Source organism: Bubalus kerabau, chromosome 18 (assembly GCF_029407905.1).
Source record: "Bubalus kerabau isolate K-KA32 ecotype Philippines breed swamp buffalo chromosome 18, PCC_UOA_SB_1v2, whole genome shotgun sequence".
Taxonomy (NCBI): Eukaryota; Metazoa; Chordata; class Mammalia; order Artiodactyla; family Bovidae; genus Bubalus; species Bubalus kerabau.
In genome coordinates, this window is record NC_073641.1 from 30,159,117 (window position 1) to 30,182,713 (window position 23,597).

At 37.5% G+C, this 23,597-nt stretch overlaps 1 protein-coding gene across 2 annotated transcripts in view; it reads right to left on the bottom strand.

Moving 5' to 3' along the window:
* Positions 1–5,744: 5,744 nt before the first annotated feature.
* The window catches only part of PARP8 (poly(ADP-ribose) polymerase family member 8), a 201,204-nt gene continuing 183,351 nt past the window's right edge, over positions 5,745–23,597 (bottom strand). For both annotated transcript variants that reach the window (XM_055554414.1, XM_055554413.1), the window contains exons 26-27: positions 21,312–21,396; positions 5,745–10,492 (exon numbers count right to left, since the gene is read on the bottom strand). In XM_055554414.1, the coding sequence (XP_055410389.1) occupies positions 10,390–10,492; positions 21,312–21,396 (188 nt within the window). In that variant the 3' untranslated portion in view covers positions 5,745–10,389. The remainder of the gene's footprint in view (positions 10,493–21,311; positions 21,397–23,597) is intronic.

A 23,597-nucleotide genomic window follows, 5' to 3' on the forward strand; every position in this document is an offset into this window, starting at 1 on the left:
CCTTGAATTATGGGTAGATTTGCAATAGGCAGAAATGCAAGAAAAAAGATTCCAAATAATAAATAGCAGAAAGCTATACTATATTAGTATAGAAAGCTATACTAATATGGCTGCTGCATATTAGAACTAGAATATTGACTATGCTGTAAGCCTACAACTATTAAGAATATGTATCCCAGAAGTTAACCAGGAAACACATAAAGAATAGAAATGTTCCCAATTACACAGCTGCAAAAATTAAGTTAGATGTCACAGCGTATTAAGAATGTGTAATAAAATTCAAGTTTGTTGCAATTTATACCATGTAGGAAAAATGCAATATCTCTGAAAAAAACTTTACTTCCTCATTGACTTATAATTATAGATATACTTAATTCTATCAATAATTTATTTTTACTGGTAATGAATATTAGTACTTTAGCCTAAAGCATTTCTATTCCTTGTATGCCAAGTAATGACCTGTAAATGAACTCTTAAATATGCTAAGGAAGCTCATTATTTAAGGTAATTATTTAGCAAAGCAATGATCCTTTGGTTATGCAAATTACTGACATTAAAATTATAACTTTGTAGGTATCCAGTTATATGTTTCATTCTGGCCCTCAAAATGACCTTTCAATCCAAGTATTGCTTGCTCCAAAGTTAAGATGAATAATGGGAAGATGAAAATTCATAACTCAAGAGTGACAGAGAATATGTTACCCACATCTCAAATATGTTAATCATTCAGTTGTGTCCAACTCTTTGTGACCCCATGGACTGTAGCTCACTAGGCTCCTCTGTGCATGGAATTCTCCAGGCAGGGATGCTACAGTGGGTAGCCATTCCCTTCTCCAGCAGATATTCCCAACCCAGGAATCAAACTTGGGTCTTCTGCATTGCAGGCAGATTCTTAACCATCTGAGCCAGCAGGGAAGCCCACATCTAGGGATTCCTCCATTTTCTGCAGGTGGTGGAGCTGGAGCCCAGGGTGATGATGATGATGCTAGCTTTGGTTTGTTATAGTCCCTCTGTTGGGTAGTTGTATAAATTTATGAATAATATGTGCCAATTATAAGACATTTTTGGCTTTAGTGTCACTTTATTGGAAGACCACCCTCATCAGACGTGTGTGTGTGCATGTGCCAAGTTGCTTCAGTCCTGTCTGACTCTGTGCAACTCTGTGGACTGTAGCCCGGCAGGTTCCTCTGTCCATGGGATTCTCCAGGCAAGAATACTGGAGTGGGTTGCCATGCCCTTCTCCAGGGCATCTTCCTGACCTAGGGATTGAACCCGTATCTCATGTCTCCTGCATTGGCAGGCAGGCTTTTTACTGCTAGCACCACCTGGGAAGCCCCACTTTCATCAGATAGACATTTATAATTTACTTTTTTTGTGTGCTTATTAAGTGACAAACACTTAACCCAGTACTGGAAACAATTTGTGTACCTATTTTTTTGACTTTAACATCACGTTGTTTGAAGGCCATTTTCATCAGATAGACATTTATGATTTACTTTTTTGTGTGCCTACTAAGTGCCAAACACTTACTAGGTAGTGGAAATAATCTGTGCCTGGTAGCATAGAGGAAGGGTGACCAGGAGAAAGAAGCAAACAAATCAATATACCTTTTCACTGTATGTTGAATGAGATAACTGAGTGATGGTCAGACACTCTGGGGATATTTAGAAGAAACATCTGGTCCAGACTGGGAGTACAAGAGGAGGTTTTGAAAGAAGTGAAAACAGATTGAGCGCCAAGGAGTAAGAATTGGAGACAGGGAGTCAGGCTGTCTTAGGCAGAGAGAAAAAGCCTGTAACAGGAGGTGAGTAGCTTTGGGCTATCCTCTGGACTGCATATCACTCAGAATGGCCGAGTATAAGTATCCCAGGGATGGTGGTGAACAATGAGGCTGGAGAAGGAAGAGGGAAACAGGGGCCAGAAGTTTTTATTTCTTTAAATGATAAGGGTTTTTAAATTCAGATTTGCATTTTAGGAAGATCACATTCACTTTAGCATTATGTAAGGCTGTCAAGACAGTTGTGATATTAATATATAAGGTTCTACTGCATAGCACAGAAAACTATATTAATGGTATGGTATGTGGTATGCACGTGTGTCTGTGTGCTCAGTTGTGTCTGACTCTTTGCAGCCTCATGGACTGTAGCCCGCCAGGCTCCCCTGTCCATAGAATTCTCCAGGCAAGAAAACTGGCGTGGTAGCCATTCCCTTCTCCAGAGGATCCTCTCTACCCGGAGATCAAACCCACATATTCTGTGTCTCCTGCACTGTGCCACCTGGGAAGCCTACTATACTCAATATCCTGTAATAAACTGTAATGGGAAAAATATGAAAAAGAATATATATATATATATATATATATATGTGTAATTGGATGACTTTGATGTATAGCAGAAATTAACACATTATAAGTCAACTATACTTCAATAAATTTAAACATATGTATCCAGTAGCCTATTTAGTAGGGACCAAATGTAGGAGAGTCTGTTGTGCACCGAGTTAACCCTTAGTTAATTCCTGCATCTGGGCACGTGAGACTTGAGGCAGTGTCTCTTTACTAACATACATGTCTAACATTCGGAATATTAACAGTCATAGGCTGTGCTCATATTTGCAAGTTCAATGTCTGTTCCAGGGAGAAGGTCTCAGATTCAGTCAAGGAGAATCACAGGAAGATATTGACATAACTCACACAAAAGTTAACAAAAGAAGCCACAGAAGAGACCAAGAAAATTGAACGCACTCAAGACAATCATAAAGGGGAATTAAAATGATCTGGATATTGATTGGTGGGGACTGAGTGACAGGAGGGAATAGTGGACACCCTGCCTTCTGGTTTGAGTCAACAGGTGGATGGTGTTGATTGATTTTTGGAGAGAAGTACAAGAGGAGAGAATGGTGGGGGGTGGGGATACTGGTTAGAGTTTATCTGAGGTATCCTAGGAGCACCGAGGAAGAAGTGTTTGGCAGTATTTGATCATATGAATTTGAACTCAGGGGAGAGGCAGGAACAAGAGCTGTTTAGAAGTCATCAGACAACAAGTGGAAGCTGAGTCATTCATGGCGGACAGTGTCTCCCAAGCAGAGTGTGAAGAGTAAGAGGCCACCATCCTGAGTGACGAGTCTTCAGTGTTGCCCATGTTACAATGCATTGAACACACACACACACATAACTTAACAATTTGATGGACTTGTGCTCAGTCACTGAGTTGTGTACAACTCTTTGCGACCCCGTGAACTGTAGCCTGCCAGGCTCCTCTGTCCATGAGGCAAGAATACTGGGGTGGGTTGCCATTTCCTGGGAAATGATAAGTCACATCATAACAGACAAAACTTAACCAAACTCCTGCCACCATTCTCTTACAGATCTTAGTGTTTAGCAAGCCTGCTTTGACAGCAGGAGGTGAAGTGTATTCGCAAACATGTCCCTTTATGGTCCAGAACATCCCTCCCCTACAGTTCCCCTTCACTTGGCTAAATGTGTGTTTTTAGGCTTCTTTGTGTAGAGCACATTGAGAGGCCATTGTCTTCAAGTAGTCCTCTCTTTCCTGAATACTAAAAAGGCTAGGAGAATTTTAAATGATCTCAAATACAAAGTTGAGGGGAAAATTGTCCTCAATTTATATCAAGTTATCTCTAACATACACATTTAGTTGCTTATTTCCTAATTTATTGCTTTTCCCTAAATCCTCTCCATTTCTTCTACCCATTCTTTTTCTCAGTTCCTTATCTACAAGCTTTTGTACCTGTCAGTATTACTAAAACCGACTTTCAATGTTTCTTGCTTTCTGCCTCCTCTGAAATCCTTCTGAATACAGCTGCCAGCATGCTTCCAAATCTCCACTTTCATGAGGTCACAAGGGTTGACAATGATTTTTCCATGGCAGTCAAGTGCAGGTTTCTTTCCTTCCAGATTCTCCAGAATAAAACCACACCACCCAGCCTGCGTTATTGTACTGAACAACTCCTTGACAGAACTCTTCAAAGCAACCAGACTTAACTCTTTACTAACTCTTCCTGGGAGTCTGCTATTATTCTTACACTTGCTATCCATTTTGCCAAGTGAGGACCTCAACCGTGATAAACATGATTTATTAGAAAGAGCACAAAGATGAAATTAAGAAACCCTTACCCTAGGTTTGGAGCCTAGGGATCCCTTTGGCAAGGTGTTTAAGTTCTCATCTACACAAGATAAACATATCTGCTAACACATTCTACAGTTATGTTGATGAAAAAATGAGATAAGTGCTTTCTAAACTATCAAGAGCTACATAAAGCAAATCTTATCTAACTAAAAATTACTCTTATCTGAAACTCCAGAATACATGATTTTAAAACTATGTATATATATTTGGTATCTTTGAAATTTTCAGCCTTTTTAGATACAAGTTACAAATGACTACTATTTGAAATAATTTTAAAAAGGGACCTGGAAGTTGGGAATGGAGATAGAGGCCAACTATTCAGCGAATTCTCAACACTGGCTTTCAAAAAAAGTGGCCTATATAACTTTTATTTAGTTAACCTGGAATGCAGAACAACACTCTTGCCAGCAACATTCCTATGAGGAGAAATGTCATTCCCTGTCAGAGAGAATGACAGCTTCAGCAGTCAGTAAGACTGAACCATGAAGTCAAAAAGATAATCATTAAAAATTTGGTTGAGCAATCCAAAACTAAACACTCAAAAGCAGTTAAGTGCTTTTTGATATACATATTATCTACAACAAAGCAAAAGCAGATATAAAAGCAAATCATTGTAACTTTGTTACAGAAAGATTATGAAAAAGTGGTGAATAAGTAAATGGAAATTAGTAGTACACTACTCATCAACACTAATTTAAGGATTAAGTGTCCTATTAACAAAGGATTAAAGGATCAAAATGCCATTTGGATTGCAGTTTTTATTTCAACAAATATAAAAGTATTTAGGAGCTTGTGTAGCTTCACTCAAGTCTTTCATCTGTAAGCCTACTTTATGTCTTATACCAGCTTTCCTTCTGTCTTTGTTTTAAAGACTTTGTCCTCAGCTAGGGGACAGACTGTTAGTTGTCCTCATGCCCACAGATCTCCCAAGCCATCTCCTCCCTTGTTGCCTGTACTGTTGGTCGTTCCCATTCAGCATCACTGACTTTGGGCTATAAATGAATTATTTCCAAAAGTGTATGTTTTCATTTTCCAAATAGATTGAAAGCTCCATGAGGTCAACACAAAATCTAATACTCTCTATTCCTTATACTGACCATCAAGATACATACTATAACTCTTAACAAATATTTCTAGAGTGACTGAAATCAAACCTAAAAAACAGAAATCTGTTATCTATGGTTTCACAGCTATAAAGGTAACATAAGTAAAATATTTATTATGAAAATATAAACTTGGCTCTTTACAAATATTTACTACTAAAGTGTTTAGAGAACAGTATTTATTTATGGACTAATATCTTATTCAGTTAATGAAGTGCATTTTATAAAAAGCGGTGCTTTAACAATCAATTTCCAATTACTAATCAAGTCAGAATGCTTAGAGAAGTTGGGACAGTTCATTTGAGACGCTCCAGTTGATACCATGCCAGTAGGTTTATAAATAGAGCATATATATATATATAAAATGTACAAAAATATTTTATTTAAATTCTGTATTTCTTGATGGAACTTGAAATTAAAATGGTATTCACATGACCAAATTAAATCTACTGCAACTATTAATAGTTGGGGGAATATTGGCAAGAAGAGTGTTTTTTTTTATTTGCTCTTATTTTAAAAGTATTTTTAAGTAAAAAGGGCAGCATCATTTTTAGAGTTTGTTGAGAACTTCAAATATCTAGTCCCCAGAAGCAAGATTCATCATGAGGAGTATCTAAGGCCTAACCGAGTTTTCAAAATAGTGCCCACATATACCATACTTGTTGAACAAATTCAGATTTATTGAAAGTAAACATTTACATTGGCTACAATGTTAGAACTATTACAAAGCTGAATAAAAGAGGCTTAAGTAGCAATAGAAAGCAAGTGCAGTAAAAAGTGAATAGAGAAAATATTTGGCCTTAGTGATCTTTTGGCAGTATTTACATTATGTACATATTGTTAAATATTTATAGTAACTCTAAGGCACCAAAGGCTAAATAGCAGGTTGCAATACTATTTTGTGCACAAAAGTCAATAAATTTATTGTAAAGAAGGCTGTAGAGTTAAAGAAACATAGGCATGTCTTAATGTTTACATAAAGGAGTGGCTGTATTTTTTAAACTCTCAAATGATACATTAAATATTGGGCAATTGAAGAAATTATTTTCAGGACATTAAATTATGTTGACTATGTAAATAAGCACTATTTTTTACTGACTTGCTGGTAAATGTATAATGTAATCTATTCTTCAACACAGCTTTTTCACACTCATGGATATGTTTTGTCTAAAAACTATTTGAAATTCCTTTGAACTACAAAAACTTATCCTAATATATCAGAGTGTATACAAAATTCCCAAGAAAAATTTACTGGGTAATAATATACATCAAATTTATAACCTGACAAAAATTTAGCAGGCATTCAATGCTAGAATACTTGAATATTCAGTCTGCCATTCTGGTATAGCAGTTGGGTATTTTAATTCTTTAATTGTTAAGAGTGGGCAATTTTTTGCAGCTTCAGGTAAATGGACATAAAATTGACCCATGTAGAAAACTAGTATTAAAGGGAACTAATTATCTTTAAATTTTGCAGATTGAAACCCCTTCACATAACTCATTGGGTGATAACTATGTTATTCATCATTGGTGACTGAAATATCCATATTACCGTACTGTCAAGAGGTAATTGATAACAAAGATCCAGCATGGTCTTGACTGTTTAATTATTTGATCACTTCTATTTGTAAAATTTTATTTGATCCTTCTACTGGAAACCCAATTTATCTTAACAGACATTCTATCATTCGTCCTGAGGTAGTATTATAATGAAGAATTCAGCAGGACAATAGAATAACATACTTTTAAAATGTGCTTCAAGTGCCACCATGAAATCCATATATTTAGATGGCAGACAGTCCAAGGTTGAATGTCCCTTCATGACATACTAAATCACTATCTGATGAAGTCATTCAAACTTTAACAAGGATGATGAAGTCTTCCTTAGAATTTTCTAAAACACCATGCCCTAAGGCAAATTATGGTATTACAGTATAAAGTACTGTTAAAATTCTTTCAGTGATAATAAAGATTCATAGACTTACATATTAAAAGTTTCCTTTCTTTTAGCTGAGGGGAGAATAATTGAGAGATTTCTTTTCTAAACTCTTAAATTTTTCAATGAGAAATATCATAGCATTAAAATAGCTTGCCTAAGTTTCTTGTATCACATAGTATTTGAGGATGAATATAAGGAGGTGATACTCTTACATTTAAATTTTAAATTTAAAAACCACCTTCAAATCCAATATTTGACTGAGATTTGTTGAGCAACAAAATAAAAATAATTGTAACAGAATACAATTTAAGGCATCAAAGACCTCACCATAACGTATTTTATAGCACTCGGCTATAAGTATATTATTACTGTTTTTCTCTTCTTGAATGTTTTCTTCTCTTCTTAAATACACTGGACAATGACAGAGGACGAATTATTCATAGTGAAATGTTTACAAAATCAGTAACGCAGGAAAAAAAGTAGAACTAATAAATTAAGGCTCTTCTTCCCCTACTTTAAGAATGAAAATAAATGATTGCTTTTGCTCAGTGAGTTAATATTAAGCAGTAACGGCTACATCAATAATGTAACTATTACAAAGCATCAGTGAACAGACTTCAATGATTATAGAAGAACAACACAATATCACATATTTGGAATCATCAAATAAGTCAAAAGATAATTTCTTAAAAGAACTGACTGAATCAAGGCGTGATAATAATCTTTAAACTTCTAAATTTAAAGGACCTGCTTGGATTTTGAAAGCACGATATTCATCTACTAATAGGTATTGAAATTAGATTCTGTAGAAATAAAGATAAGCATCAGTATACTATAGCATTCCCAACATCAAAAGTCCAATTAAAAGACTGGATTTTAGAATACTGATTTAAATATTTACTTTTAGAATATTGGCTTAAAAAGGCTCTGACAGTTTTTCAAAAAAAATTAAAATCTGTCAGTCTGCCTTGCAAAATCATTCAATTGATTATCATTAGACGACATTATCATAAAAGATGTCTGTTATCTGTAATAATTTAGTAGGCATTAAAGCTATCAATTACTTCGCTTGCTCTGTTAGCTGAATCTACTTTCATGCTTAAGTTGATAGTAGAAGTTTTTGTATTATGAAGTTTTATCTCCTCTAAATAGTCTCCCTTGAGTCCTCCAAGCTCCTTTTCCAGTTCAGCTTCTAACACTACACTCCTTACTGATCACTCAACTGTTACATAAACCCTTACTGGATTGGTGGTTTTTAAATTATGCTTGGAGGTACTACAGAGAGTTTCTGGAGGTGCCTCAGTGGTCCTAGTGGCCAAACGTATGTGGATTCAGGATTTCAATTTCCAAATCCTGCTATTACAGCTTTATATTTATATCATATATACGAATGTCCCACAAAATTATTTTGAAAAAGTAATTTTTTTACTTTCGTTACTTTTTAAAACACAGTAAGGGGACTTGGGAGACTATGGGAGTGATGGCAGAAAGAAGCAAGCAGTCCTCTTGTCCCATGTAAAGTCTTCAAATATCTGGTCACAGAAGACTGAATAAGATACTGTATCTTGGCCCTGCCATACCAATATTATCCTTCAGTCTGGCCTTGAGTTCAGAGGCACAAGTCAAAACAGATCAATATTTTAAGTGGATCCTATCACAATGATGAATATCCCAACCACTTCAAGTCTATTTTTGCAGAAATAAGTGGCATATCAATTATTTACAATATAAGAAAACAAATGATTAAGAAATGCTTCCTAGATGGCAACCCTTAACAATGCGGATGACCTTTGTTCTCACCTTTTATACCAAAGGAAATAAGCACAGAATTTATAATATTACACTTGCAAATGGGTGTACATTTAAAATTTTTTCTTTTTAAATAGAGTCAGATATGAGCCTTGATTCAGGGTTTGAATAGAGTGGCAGACTTGCTAATTAAACCGCTCTCATGAATGGCCTTATTCCAAAAACATCATGCAGAAAAATAAACACTGTCAATTAAAACTTGTAATGAATAAGAACTTAGGATCCAAAGAAACAGAAACGATTTTGATGAGCACATGACTTGAAAAGAGAATGCTGAGAGCTGGTGTTACTGTTCTCTGTAAACGTATTCATATTCTTTTAATATAAAAGAAATTTCAAAGTTTGTCTTCTTTCTCAACATGAAAAACAAACTAAGCACAGATCTTAAATGAAAAAATATAAAAAGGCTGGTGTGGTATAAATAAATGTAAAAAACATTCCATTGTAGGAAATAAAAATATATATACTGTTTGGTTAAATTCAAGGTCTTTCTTTTAAACATATGGTCATTCAAATACAGATTTAGTCCACCAGGGGTGTCTACATACCCCAGATTACAACATTATAACATTATAAAGAGTTTAATTGAAGGAAAAATTATTTAAACAAATAGAAAATTTGTTTGCAAATATTTTCAGTGAATGAATGGTGATGAATTTGGCTCATATCTTGCTTTATGTCCAGAGAGAATATCATTTTCTTACTGAATATTATTTTCTTTCCATTGAATGAGAACAGAACTGGGGAGCTATGCCATCTTTGTTGTTAAAATACATATATGTGTAGATACACATATATGCACAATCAGACATTTGATGCATGAATCTATAGATACGTATATTACACACTTTTAGGCAAAGCAACTGCATCTAAAGACCTAATTGTTTTTATATAAGGAAAAATAACAGATTAGGAAACATCCCTCCCCAAAACATTCGAACTTTCATACTGCTAATTATATAGCACATCAGAATGGGCAAACATTATACTTATTGCAAACTCTCTTATAGATTTAGACGCCATTATAAAATGCTTTCAATTCTCTTTTGGTACCCTAAGATGTCGGTATATAATATTAAATTTCCAATTAGAGAGTTTAATATAAAAATATCAGCACAAAACTGTTTTTTCAATCTGTTTATTGTGTGAGGAACCCAAACTTCAGTTTAAGTGCTGTGTAATTTTATTACTAGATTCCATAACCCTACAATTGATAAACTATATACCATTTTAGGTATTTAATGATACTTAGAAATACTAAGAAAAAAATCAGTATTCAAAGGGTTAATTTTGCTTGTAATAACAATAAATTATTTTATCATCTTCTTCAGTTCAAAATCCAGCTTTGAACCCGAGGAAGGCTTTCAAATCCTGTTAATTAAATGGTGGTCCTCTAACCAGTAGCAGTTTGGTTACCAATTACTCGAAGGATCTCTTTGTGAACGCCTCCTTCTTGAGTGTTAATGTTTGCGTCCCCCACTTGGCCATCCTCATAGCTAAAACACAAAAACATGAAACATTCAAAAAGATGAAACATTCAAGAACATTTTGAGAGCACTTAAGACAGCTTAGAAATGCTCTCTGATACCTAAAGTACAGACCAAAAGAATCAACAGGACAATTCTCAGTTATATTTAATAACATGATCACATTACTAAATGCAGAAAAGGTCACATCACTAAACACATGATTATTCCACATCATGCCCTGATTTGCCCCTTCATTTTAAATTTTAACTCCCCATAAAGCATTGCTTGAATGGAAGAAGCACGCCAGTGTCTTCGGCCCTGTGAACACTTCCCTCAGCAGTTGTTATTTGAAGCCTGCTGAGAAAGAACATACTGACTTCAGTTTTATGTTCCTTGGTTTCTTGACTTCTTTGCTCCATTACTACTTCAATAATTTCTTTATTTTCTGATCAGTAACACTCTCAGAAAAATCACCTTACCTTCCACCATTGCTCCTGCAGGATTCTTGCCTTTTAATTACTATTCGGTTGTAATCAGTGCTGTAATTTTTTTTTTCCTTATCACTGGTTGCTGTATTTAGTCCAACTAAATTAAAACCCTATTCTTATTTATGCTGGTACTACACATAAGAAAGCAAGTCTGCCAAGTTTAGTAAGTAATAGAAGTGAAAATACAACATTAAAAGACAGCGATTACTAAGTCCTTTAGAAAGAAATAATTACATTTTAGATGATAATTCATTTCCTCAAATAAACTTACTTGGGCAATAAGAATTTCCCAAGAATGAATTTTTAAACTTCCATGATAATATTCAGAGTAGAATAAGTAATGAATTAATTTTACTTCATAAAAATGACTTCAAGACAGAAGCTTTAGAGAAGTGGTAATTACTTCAAAATAGATAACCAGGGGTGTAAGCACAGAGTCTCAGAGATTAATGTGTGCCACTGTCTTTTTCTCACCAAACCTAAAATTCTCCTGAAACGGTACAATACAGAAAAACGAAATAAATGACATATGACAATGAGAAGTTAGGTCTTTATATAATCAACTGCTTAAAAACCCAGTGATAACTGCATTTGTATCAAGTTTAAACTCCTAAGGGGGCTTCCTTAGTAGCTAGATGGTAAAGAATCTGCCTTTAATGCAGGAGACCCAGGTTTGAGCCCTGGGTTGGGAAGACCCCCTGAAGGAAATGGCTACTCACTCCAGTATTCTTGCCTGGAGAATCCCGTGGACGGAGGAGCCTGGCAGGCTACAGTCCATGGGGTTGCAAAGAGTCAGACACAACTGAGAGATTAACACTTTTTTTTTTAAACTCCTAAGAAATGGCCCAAGGTTGCCTACTTGGTTAATTCTTACTGTGCAAATACACACGTATACATATGTATATATAAGGCATTCAGTGGTGAAACATTATTGTGAAAAAAGAATAGGATATATGGTACAAAGCCCAGTTGTAAATATCTTCTCAGGAGATCAAACAATATTCTATCATGTCTGACTTTTTATGACCCTATGGACCATAGCCCACTAGGTTCCTCTGTCCATGGGATTCTCCAGGCAAGAATACTGGAGTGGGTTGCCATGCCCTCCTCCAGGGGAGCTTCCTGACCCAGTGGTTGAACCTGCAACTCTTTATGTCTCCTGCATTGGCAGGTGGGTTCTTTACCAGTAGTGCCACCTGAGAAGCCTCTGTTACAAACTAGAGAATGTGTAAAGCAAAACACTTTAGAATTATCCAGATCTAATCAGGTGTTTTGAAGCAAACTGTATAGAAATATATCTTATTGGACAAGTAAAATATGTTAGTCTTGTTTTTGTATAAACTCTGGCTACTCACTGGATCAAGAGTAGGTTGAGCCATCCATAATTCTGAGCAAGGCTGGGGAAGCAACCTGGCTTGCAGGCTCAACCCAAAGAAGATAATGGTGCTTTACCAAACCAACTGAGCTAGCTCCTCTAGGATACAGATTATGGAAAACTTTTTAAAGAGATTGACAAAAAGAGTATAAAGCAGACACAAAGAAAACCATATTGCTTTGAGAGAAGTGGGAAGAATGGCAGGTCCTAGAATTGTTTTGTTCTTGATGACTTTCCAATTTCAGGTACCAGTCCACTGTGTAACTCCAACCTAAATTTCCTCATAGGAGATTATGTCTATGATACTTTGGGTATAGTCAACACACCTACTGTGTCCCCTGTGCTTTGGACACAATGTTGAGTAAAATATTCTCATCTTAATAGATATCCCAGCAGCAGCCTACATCTCTCTTCTTTTTAATTTAAAGTGGATGTTGATTAAAATTTGTCTGTAATACATCATAATTTCCATTTTCTCCTTAACACATTGCCATTATTCTTCAGGTCCTACTGCTAAGTCACTTCAGTCGTGTCCGACTCTATGCGACCCCATAGACGGCAGCCCACCAGGCTCCCTTGTCCCCGGGATTCTCCAGGCAAGAACACTGGAGTGGGTTGCCATTTCCTTCTCCAATGCATGAAAGTGAAAAGTGAAAGTGAAGTCGCTCAGTCATGTCCAACTCTTCGCGACCCCATGGACTGCAGCCTACCAGGCTCCTCCATCCATGGGATTTTCCAGGCAAAAGTACTAGAGTGGGGTGCCATTGCCTTCTCCCTCAGGTCCTACTACTATCCCGAAAAATACTGACAACGGTTGCCCATGGCAACTAGAAGACTATATCCACTATGTCTGCAGCATGGGATACAGTTGATGGCTCTTTTTCGTGAAGCTGTATCATCTCTTCCCTCCTTAGTTGGCCCTTTGATAATTAATTCTCAGTCTCCTTCATTGCATTTTCTTCCCTAACCTCCCATTTCAATGCTGGTTTTATTCACAATTCACTCCTCCGTGTTCTTTCTTTTCATGATATGCAAAGAAAGAACATAGTCTTTAGTCTCTCCCACTGTTATTACTATCAGCCACTTGCTGATTCCTAAAACTGTATCTCCAATCCTTACATCTTGCCCTAATTATACAGTTCCTACAGAAATCACAGAGGTGGTGTATTTAAAACTGAATTTAATTTCTTAATTCAAAACTGACTGCTCTTTTCTATTCTGTCAATCTTTAAACTTGAAGTACTACCATCTATCAGGAATAACAGGAAAACCAGTTATTCTTGGTTATTCCATGTGCCCAAATCTAATAAATCATCTGGCTATCTCACTTCCAGTTTCCTACTTATTCTCACTTGCAACTTCTCTCAATCTGATGCCATCAACTTCATTTAGGCTTTCACTGGTAAACAAATCTAGTGGTAAAGAATTCGATTGCCAGTGCAGGAGATGCAAGAGACTTGGGTTTGACCCCTGGGTTGGGAAGATCCCCTGGGGTAGGAAATGGCAACCCACTCCAGTATTCTGGGCCTGGTAAATTCCATGGACAGAGGAGCCCAGTGGGCTACAGTCCATGAGGTCACAGAGTAGGACACAACTGAGTGCGCGCGCACACACACACACACACACACACACACACACACACACACACTATTCATCTAATGAGTGATTTTCAAATTGCACGTTGTATATAGTTAGCAGGCTCTGAAATTAATTTAGGTTGTGCAGGCTAGCATTTTTCAATGAAATTAGAATAGAGAAGGGCAGTAAGTACCAACCAAGATTGTTCTTTCCCTGGTCCCAATGTCAAATACACTTCTTTTTGTAGTGAGAAACGCTGATCTAGACTATTCTACTAAACATGGTAACTAGTCTTTCTAGCTCTACACTTATCCACACCATCCCTCCTACAAGACTATTCTCTGCCCTGCTAGAGTGATGCAAATGGCCTTTGCTTTACTTGTAAAACAAGATCCAACGTCACTGCCATTCACACTAGAGTCCTTTGTAATCCAAACATAAACTTCCTCTCCAGTCATGCCCCATCACTCTCCCCTCACTCTATCTTCCATTCAGATGGAAGGGTTCTCTGTACCCAAATACACATTCACTGACACTCGAAAAGCCTTTGACTTACGGAGAGGAGGTGAGGCTCACATTCTTTAAATAAACTATAATAATTTAGAGAAAGAACATAAAGGAGAAAAGAACAGAGAGTAAGAATGAGAAATTGAGCTGAAAGTATCAGGAAAAATGCTTATTTTTCCATTGTCTGTGAAGCCCACAGGAAATACAACAGTTGAGGGCTGAAGGATAAAATTGATCAAAGGCATTTGGGTGTCTGAAACTATGAAGCATATATAATAATAAAGGAAAACCCAACTACCATTTGAGTTAGTCAACCAGCAGGGCTTAGATACATGAATTACTAGTGGCATTATAGCATTTACTATAATATAGCATATAGACTATTTTGCAGTTATTATTATTACTAAGTTGTTAACGTAAAACTGTTGTTTTACGTTAAACATGTTGCAGTTTACCTACGTCTAGAAAGCAACAAAATTTTAAAAAGAAATAGAGCAAGAATGATATCAACAGGGAAGTGATACATTTGAGTGGGGGCTTCTGAAGAAGGAAATATGAAATTATCTGCAAAAAGACAAAAATTACTTATGTTATTAGTGATATAAAAAGTGTGAAAGTGTTGGTTGCTCAAGTGTGGGCAACTCTTGGTGACGCCATGGACTATACCCAGCCAGGCTCCTCTGTGTGTGGGATTCTCCACGCAAGGATACCGGGATGGGTTGCCATTTCCTTCTCCAGGTGATCTTCCTGATCCAGAGATCAAATCTGGGTCTCTCACTGCACTGACAGGATCCTTTACCACTGGCACCACTTGGGAAGCTCATAGCAGCTTTGGGACAGTTTTAAGATTGGTACACATACATGTGTTTTCTGATTTTCTAAATCTGGAATCCAGAAATGGTAGTACTGCTTTTCATTAGCTGCAGGGAGGAGAAACTCACTGTGAACTGAATGACATTCAGCACATCTCCCAAGTTCCTGTAAGAAATCTGATGCTGTAAGTTGTAAGTGCATTGTCTACTTCACAGCCCATGTAGAAATCTCTTGATTAAGTTAGAACATTCAGTCTTTTGTCACTGCTTTCATTCAATATGTATTAAGTCTTTCTGCACAAGACATGAGATTCCCAAACACAGACAGAATTTGCATTTTACTAGGGGAGATAATAGAGTTATGCAGTTAACTGGAGGACAAGGCAGTCTGGGTGAACAAAGAAAGGGCAAGCAGAAGTCACAGTAAAGACAGATATCCTGTCTGACTGGGACGCCGGGAAAGGTCCCATGGAAAAGACCACATAGTTACGCCTGGAAGGGTTGATTAAAGGCTGAACTGGTAAGGCCAAGCACTGGACTGAGCAAAGGCCCGGTGAATGGGAACAAAAATTCCAAGTTTTTTCAAGGAATGGCTTGGAAAATAATTTTATTCAATGAGTGGTTTATATGGATAATTGAAGTCAAGTCAGATGGGCACCATGTTGCAGAATGCCAATTTTTTTGTTTTGTTTTGTTAATAACTATTAGCCTTCATGAACAAGGAATAATCAAACTCTCCTTTTGGAAAAATAATGTGGTATAAATTGTATGATCTTATTAACCATTGTTAACTCTAAGGCGGGAATATGATGGGTGACTGTCTCTCTTTCAAGTTGCTTTTGATTTCAGTGTCTGTACATTGAACAGGTACCACTAGTGTATAATGTTTTTTATAATCTGGCAGTATAAAAACATAGGTTAGGAGCAATGAAGAAAGCAGAAGCAAGGAAAATAACTAGCAATCTTCTGGTGTACTGCAGGGAGATTACGATACACATGGAAACAAATGTGTTTACAGAAGAAAATCGTGAAAAGATGTACTTGGGAACTGATGACTAGCAAGCAAGGAAAAAGAAACTGAAAGCTACAGCTCAGGTTCCAAGTCTCCTTGATGTATGACGTGAGCAGAGGTGGAGGAAGTTGTGAAAGCAGATAGGGGATTTAGCAATAACAGGCTCCACTTTGTACATAATGATCTGAAAATTAGTCGACTTTGGAGGGGAGGGAAATATCTAGCAAGCAGTTATAAAATTGGCATTTCATTCATTCCTACGTATCTGCCAAGCAGTATGCTAGTGAGCTATGTAGTCCCCAATCTCAAGAGGCATACAGAGCAGTAGTGGAGGAGACAATACATAAAAAGAACAATCCAATCATAGAAACACATCCAAGGTGTTATATAGTAACAAAAAGGAGCAGCACAAAGGCATCAAGAGAAGTTTCTGGGAGGAGGGAAGATATACACTAAGATTTAAATGAGCAGGGGGAATTAGACAGGCAATATTGAAGAGATAGGCAATAGGGAAAAGAATGAAAGAAAGGATCCAAGCTTAATGAAGAAAGGAAAGAAGAACAGCATGGAGTGCAGAAATCCCAGCATACAGGTCAGGTTGCACAGCGTAACATTCCAGGTATGAGACAGCGGCCAGTGGAAAATGATGGGCCATGCAGCTGGCCATCTCTTCCTCCTTCAACACAGTGGTGTTGAAAAAAAGAACAAAGCATCAAGGAGTCAGTTGGTTCCCTTTGTAAAGGAGACTGGACTTCATCTTATAAGCAGTAAGCAGCTATCAAAGACTTTTAAGTAGGGGAGTGATGTGGCAGTTTCAATCTTGGAAAGAGATCTGGGTTAGAGACAGAGAAATTGGATTTATTACAGACTGGGGATGAAGCAAAGCTCTCAGATCGTATCAGTTTGATGTCACACAGCTTATGTCACTGAGCCATGACTGAATGTCCTGTTGTCTAACTTCATAAATAAGCTGTCTCCTTGCTATGCTCCCATTCAAACACTGTATTTTTTTTGCAAAATCATGGTGCAATGTATCTCTTATTTCTCAAAATAGCCATTCTACAGTTCTTATTTCATAAACTTCTCTTATAGCTACCTTTTTAAGATATATTTCAAACTCTGACCTAAAATAAAAACCATACATATTCCAAGACATTTTCCTTTTTGTGCCCCCTCACCTTTTTGTTCATTAGAAATTTACTGAAAAGCAGCTGTGTATCATATATTATGCAAGCTGATTCAGGGCATGCAGGGCAGTAAAAAAAAAAAAAAAAAAAACAAAAAAAAAACCAACAACAATAGGAGTTCTGCCCTTTAAGAGTTAACATATAGCCTCATGAAAGAGTCAGACACAACGAATAAACTGGATTTAAATGGAAGTTCTGCACTGAGCTGTAGGAATACCAGGAAGAGAGGTTAATTTTTATTAGGAGCTTCATGGAAGAGGTGGTATTTGAGCTAGACCTTAAAAAGTAGATTTAGATAGGAATTTCTGAAATTTAGCACAGATATCTGCTTCACTCCAGAACCTGAAAATACCCCACATCTCTCTTCTGCAGATGGTCTGTTTTATTTTGTCCTTTCTGCTCTTAAATTTCTGAACATCTTGAAATGTTTTGAAAATATATACCTTATATCGATATGACAAAGAAAATACAGTAACAGTTCATTTGCAAACCTTCCTGCTCTAAATCAAAGAACCCTGGAAGCATTAAACATTTAGGTGGAAATATCAGATAGAAAGATACAAAAACCTGGCAGTTCTTAAAGTGTCCTTGGTCCCGAGTAGCTGAGGGAGAAGATACACTCCCTCCTCTGCAAGTTTTCACGATGGCAGTGACGGGGGTAGGGTAGCACGGGGTGCCCATGGCTCTAGATGCACCCAATCGATTGCCTTCTCTTGGATTTTATTATTCATTCCCATTTACGGAAAATATCAATATTTTCTGTAAATATAAAATATATTTGATATTTGATCAAATATCAAATATATTCCAAAATACCAAAATACCAAGTTTTCCTCTCCAGCTTTAAAATCCCCATTTAGTGTGAAATAAACATTTTTGTTGTATATGACCAGAGCACAAAGTGGTTTTTACATCCCCTGTTTAAGCCCAAATCTGGCCCTTTAAAAACAGCTGCCTGCTTTCTATATATTGACATTAATGTCTTTGTGCACATGAGTCTCAAGATCAGTAACAAAATCAAGCTTTAGCTTGATCAGTTCCTAGACACTCAAAACTGGCTGGAACCTGTTCTTAAAATCTGAATGACTACATTTTGCCTGAAGCATATATATTTGGTTAAGTTTATTCATTTTTGGAATTTTCCAACAAAATTTTTTTCAAACTTCTTATTCTTCTGTTTTCCCTATCTGATATTGTCCTTTAAATGCTACTTTAAATTTTTTCTGATGCCCTAATCCCTAAAATTTCCCCTGTTTTCCCCTCATTCTCTGGTATTGTTTACTTCTTGGGAAGAATGTGATTAGAATATCACACAGCTGTTTTATTCTCTCCTTCATTCTGGAAATCAGATTAGCATGGAATTTATTATAATTCACTACTTTATATCCTAGTCATCAGGAACAGTTCCTAACTAGAAATCACACAATGTGTAAAATAAATAAATAAAATAAGAACAGAAATTTAGTTTCTGTCTGATTACAGAATATTTGTGAAAACTCATTTTTTCTCCTCAATTTATCTTTTTCCTAGATGCTACCGCTCACTGGGGAGTCACAACACTAGTAGAAGTCTGTGATTATATCTTTTATAAAGAAAGAAACTGATGGTTGTAATTAGAATGTACATTCATTAGTGAATTGATTTTCCTTTTGATGTGTTTTGAATCTTATCAATTTTACTTAATTAGTCTCTTCTCTCCTGAGGGATGAAGGATGAAATCTCATTTGTGTTTATAACGAAATCAAAATCATTACCTTAATAGAATTTTCCCCTTTGTATTATTTGGAAAATATCTGAGGATACTGAAAGTATTTTCTTCTCTTGTCTTCAGATGGTCTTTCCTCATTTTTTTCTTATGAAATACAGAAATCCTTCTCTCCAGTCAATATCCACATATGTGCCCTACTGATTTAGTTTAGATATAATTTGTGTAAAACTGCAAAGAAATAATACTACTTCTGAGCACTTCCATATCTAAAGTTGTTTATTTAGCTCAACAGATTTGAATTTTAGCATTAACACTAAATGGGGCTTCCCAGGTGGCGCTAGTGGTAAAGAACCTGTCTGACAATACAGGAGACAGAGTTCAATCTCTGGGTAGAGAAGATCTCCTGGAGAAGGGAATGGCAACCCACTCCAGTATTCTTGCCTGGAGAATCAAGGACAGAGGAGCCTGGCGGGCTACAGTCAATGGGATCGCAGAGTTGGACATAAATGAAGCAACTTAGCACACATAACACTAAAAGGAATAGATTAACTAATTAGGGACAGGCTAAGAAAAGGACTCTGGAGTTACTATTCCATCAAAGTTTCCAGCTCACACTCACTGAACAACTTTGTGATTGGAGGTGTCTTATAGAAATTCAATCTTCTAACAATGAATAAGAAACAATATGAGCAAGAAAGATGAAAGGAAAAAAAATATTCATTGACTGCCTTTCACGAGAGACCTGTGCTGTGCTATAACTTCATCTGAATTATAACCTTAAAAATCAGATGCTTTCCTGGGAGTCTCCAGGGCCATGCAACACCATTCTCTACCTTGCCTTTTAGCCCAGGAGGCTGACTGTATGGACTTAATCAATAATTTCCCTTGCCCTCTAGTTTCCCGTAGAGTTTGGCCAATGGGGTGTCCCAGCAGGGCGCTGGCAGGAGGGCAACATCAAGGTTTTGCTTGGTTCCACCTCACAAGGGCCCCCTGGACTGCCTACGTATCTGAATTGACAGCCATGACTCCTTTCATGGAGCCACGATGAACTAGAAATGACTCTCCTGACAGGTTTTCATAACTGCTTTCTCTTCTTGTCTTTAGGGACTGGAGGATATATAACAACTCTGGTGCTACAAGATCCAGGTTATTGTCCTAGACCTATGATTTCCCAATAACCACACTTTTGTAAGTAATCTAATGTGTATATCTATCTAGATACATATAAGAGCTGTATGTATGTATATGTACACTTATATACACATGTATACATACATATGGGGCCTTCCCTGGTGGCTTAATGCTAAAGAACCCGCCTGCCAATGCAGGAGATGTGGGTTTGATCCCTGGGTAGGGAAGATCCCCTGGAGTAGGAAATGGCAACCCACTCCAGTATTCTTGTCTGGAAAATTCCATGGACAGAAGAGCCTGGCGGACGACAGTCCATGGGGTCCCAAAAGAGTCAGACGTGACTTAGCGACTAAACAACAACACAGTACATACATACACAGTGGTTAAAGAGACCGTGTTTTTCTAAATCTTCTAAGCTAATGGCTTTTAACATCCATGTTTTTCACAGCTTATTAAAATAAAACAAAAACATTAATTTGATGAGAAAATGCTGTGCTGTGCTGTGCTTAGTTGCTCAGTTGTATCTGGCTCTCTGCAACACCACCTACTTTAAGCCTTCCCGGCTCCTCTGTCTATGGGGATTCTCCAGGCAAGAATACTGGGGTGGGTTGCCACGCCCACCTCCAGGGGATCTTTTCAATCCAGAGATCGAACCCAGGTCTCCTGCATTGCAGGCGGATTCCTTACTGTCTGAGCCACTAGGGAAGCCCTGATGAGAAAGTGAAAGAAAGTGACGTCGCTCAGTCATGTTCAACTCTTTGCTACCCCATGAACTGTAGCCTACCACGCTCCTCGGTCCATGGGATTTTCCAGGCAAGAGTACTGGAGTGGGTTGCCATGTCCTTCTCCAGAGGATCTTCCTGACCCAGGGATTGAACCTGGGTCTTCTGCATTGTAGGCAGACGTTTTACTGTCTGAGCTACCCGGGAAGTACATGAGAAAATATTTGTTATATTTTGGCAGCTTAAGTGACCAAACAATAATATAGTCACTATTACCTCATTTATGGAGAAGACAGTAACGTAGGATTTTAAGCCTTTACACTTACACAAAAAAGAATCTTGTGCAGACATGATCAGTATTTGGGACGACCCATATCTCTCCATGTTTGTGCAGGTCAGGTGAGGTGATCACTGTAAAGAGAAGAAAAAAATTAAAGAACAATTTTATTCTAAATACTATATCCCTTTTCTTACACATGGACATCACCAGATGGTCAATACTGAAATCAGATTGATTATATACTTTGCAGCCAAAGATGGAGAAGCTCTATACAGTCAGCAAAAAAAAGACCAGGAGCTGACTGTGGCTCAGACCATGAACTCCTTATTGCCAAATTCAGACTTAAATTGAAGAAAGTAGGGAAAACCACTAGACCATTCAGGTATGACCTAAATCAAATCCCTTATGATTATACAGTGGAAGTAAGAAATAGATTTAAGGGCCTAGATCTGATAGATAGAGTGCCTGATGAACTATGGACCGAGGTTCGTGACATTGTACAGGAGACAGGGATCAAGACCATCCCCATGGAAAAGAAATGCAAAAAAGAAAAATGGCTGTCTGGGGAGGCCTTACACACAGCTGTGAAAAGAAGAGAAGTGAAAAGCAAAGGAGAAAAGGAAAGATATAAGCATCTGAATGCCGAGTTCCAAAGAATAGCAAGAAGAGATAAGAAAGCCTTCTTCAGTGATCAATGCAAAGAAATAGAGGAAAACAACAGAATGGGAAAGACTAGGGATCTCTTCAAAAAAATCAGAGATACCAAAGGAACATTTCATGCAAAGATGGGCTCGATAAAGGACAGAAATGGTATGGACCTAACAGAAGCAGAAGATATTAAGAAGAGATGGCAAGAATACACAGAACTGTACAAAAAAGATCTTCACGACCCAGATAATCACGATGGTGTGATCACTGACCTAGAGCCAGACATCCTGGAATGTGAAGTCAAGTGGGCCTTAGAAAGCACCACTACGAACAAAGCTAGTGGAGGTGATGGAATTCCAGTTGAGCTATTCCAAATCCTGAAAGATGATGCTGTGAAAGTGCTGCACTCAATATGCCAGCAAATTTGGAAAACTCAGCAGTGGCCACAGGACTGGAAAAGGTCAGTTTTCATTCCAATCCCAAGAAAGGCAATGCCAAAGAATGCTCAAACTACCACACAATTGCACTCATCTCACACGCTAGTAAAGTAATGCTTAAAATTCTCCAAGCCAGGCTTCAGCAATATGTGAACCATGAACTGCCTGATGTTCAAGCTGGTTTTAGAAAAGGCAGAGGAACCAGAGATCAAATTGCCAACATCTGCTGGATCATGGAAAAAGCAAGAGAGTTCCAGAAAAACATCTATTTCTGCTTTATTGACTATGCCAAAGCCTTTGACTGTGTGGATCACAATAAACTGTGGAAAATTCTGAAAGAGATGGGAATACCAGACCACCTCATCTGCCGCTTGAGAAATTTGTATGCAGGTCAGGAAGCAACAGTTAAAACTGGACATGGAACAACAGACTGGTTCCAAATAGGAAAAGGAGTTTGTCAAGGCTGTATATTGTCACCCTGTTTATTTAACCTATATGCAGAGTACATCATGAGAAACGCTGGACTGGAAGAAACACAAGCTGGAATCAAGATTGCAGGGAGAAATATCAATAACCTCAGATATGCAGATGACACCACCCTTATGGCAGAAAGTGAAGAGGAACTAAAAAGCCTCTTGATGAAAGTGAAAGAGGAGAGTGAAAAAGTTGGCTTAAAGCTCAACATTCAGAAAATGAAGATCATGGCATCCGGTCCCATCACTTCATGGGAAATAGATGGGGAAACAGTGGAAACAGTGTCAGACTTTATTTTTCTGGGCTCCAAAATCACTACAGATGGTGACTGCAGCCATGAAATTAAAAGATCCTTACTCCTTGGAAGGAAAGTTATGACCAACCTAGATAGCATATTCAAAAACAGAGACATTAGTTTGCCAACAAAGGTCCGTCTAGTCAAGGCTATGGTTTTTCCTGTGGTCATGTATGGATGTGAGAGTTGGACTGTGAAGAAGGCTGAGTGCTGAAGAATTGATGCTTTTGAACTGTGGTGTTGGAGAAGACTCTTGAGAGTCCCTTGGACTGCAAGGAGATCCAACCAGTCCATTCTGAAGGAGATCAGCCCTGGGATTTCTTTGGAAGGAATGATGCTAAAGCTGAAACTCCAGTACTTTGGCCACCTCATGCGAAGAGCTGACTCACTGGAGAAGACTCTGATGCTGGGAGGGATTGGGGGCAGGAGGAGAAGGGGACGGCAGAGGATGAGAAGGCTGGATGGCATCACTGACTCA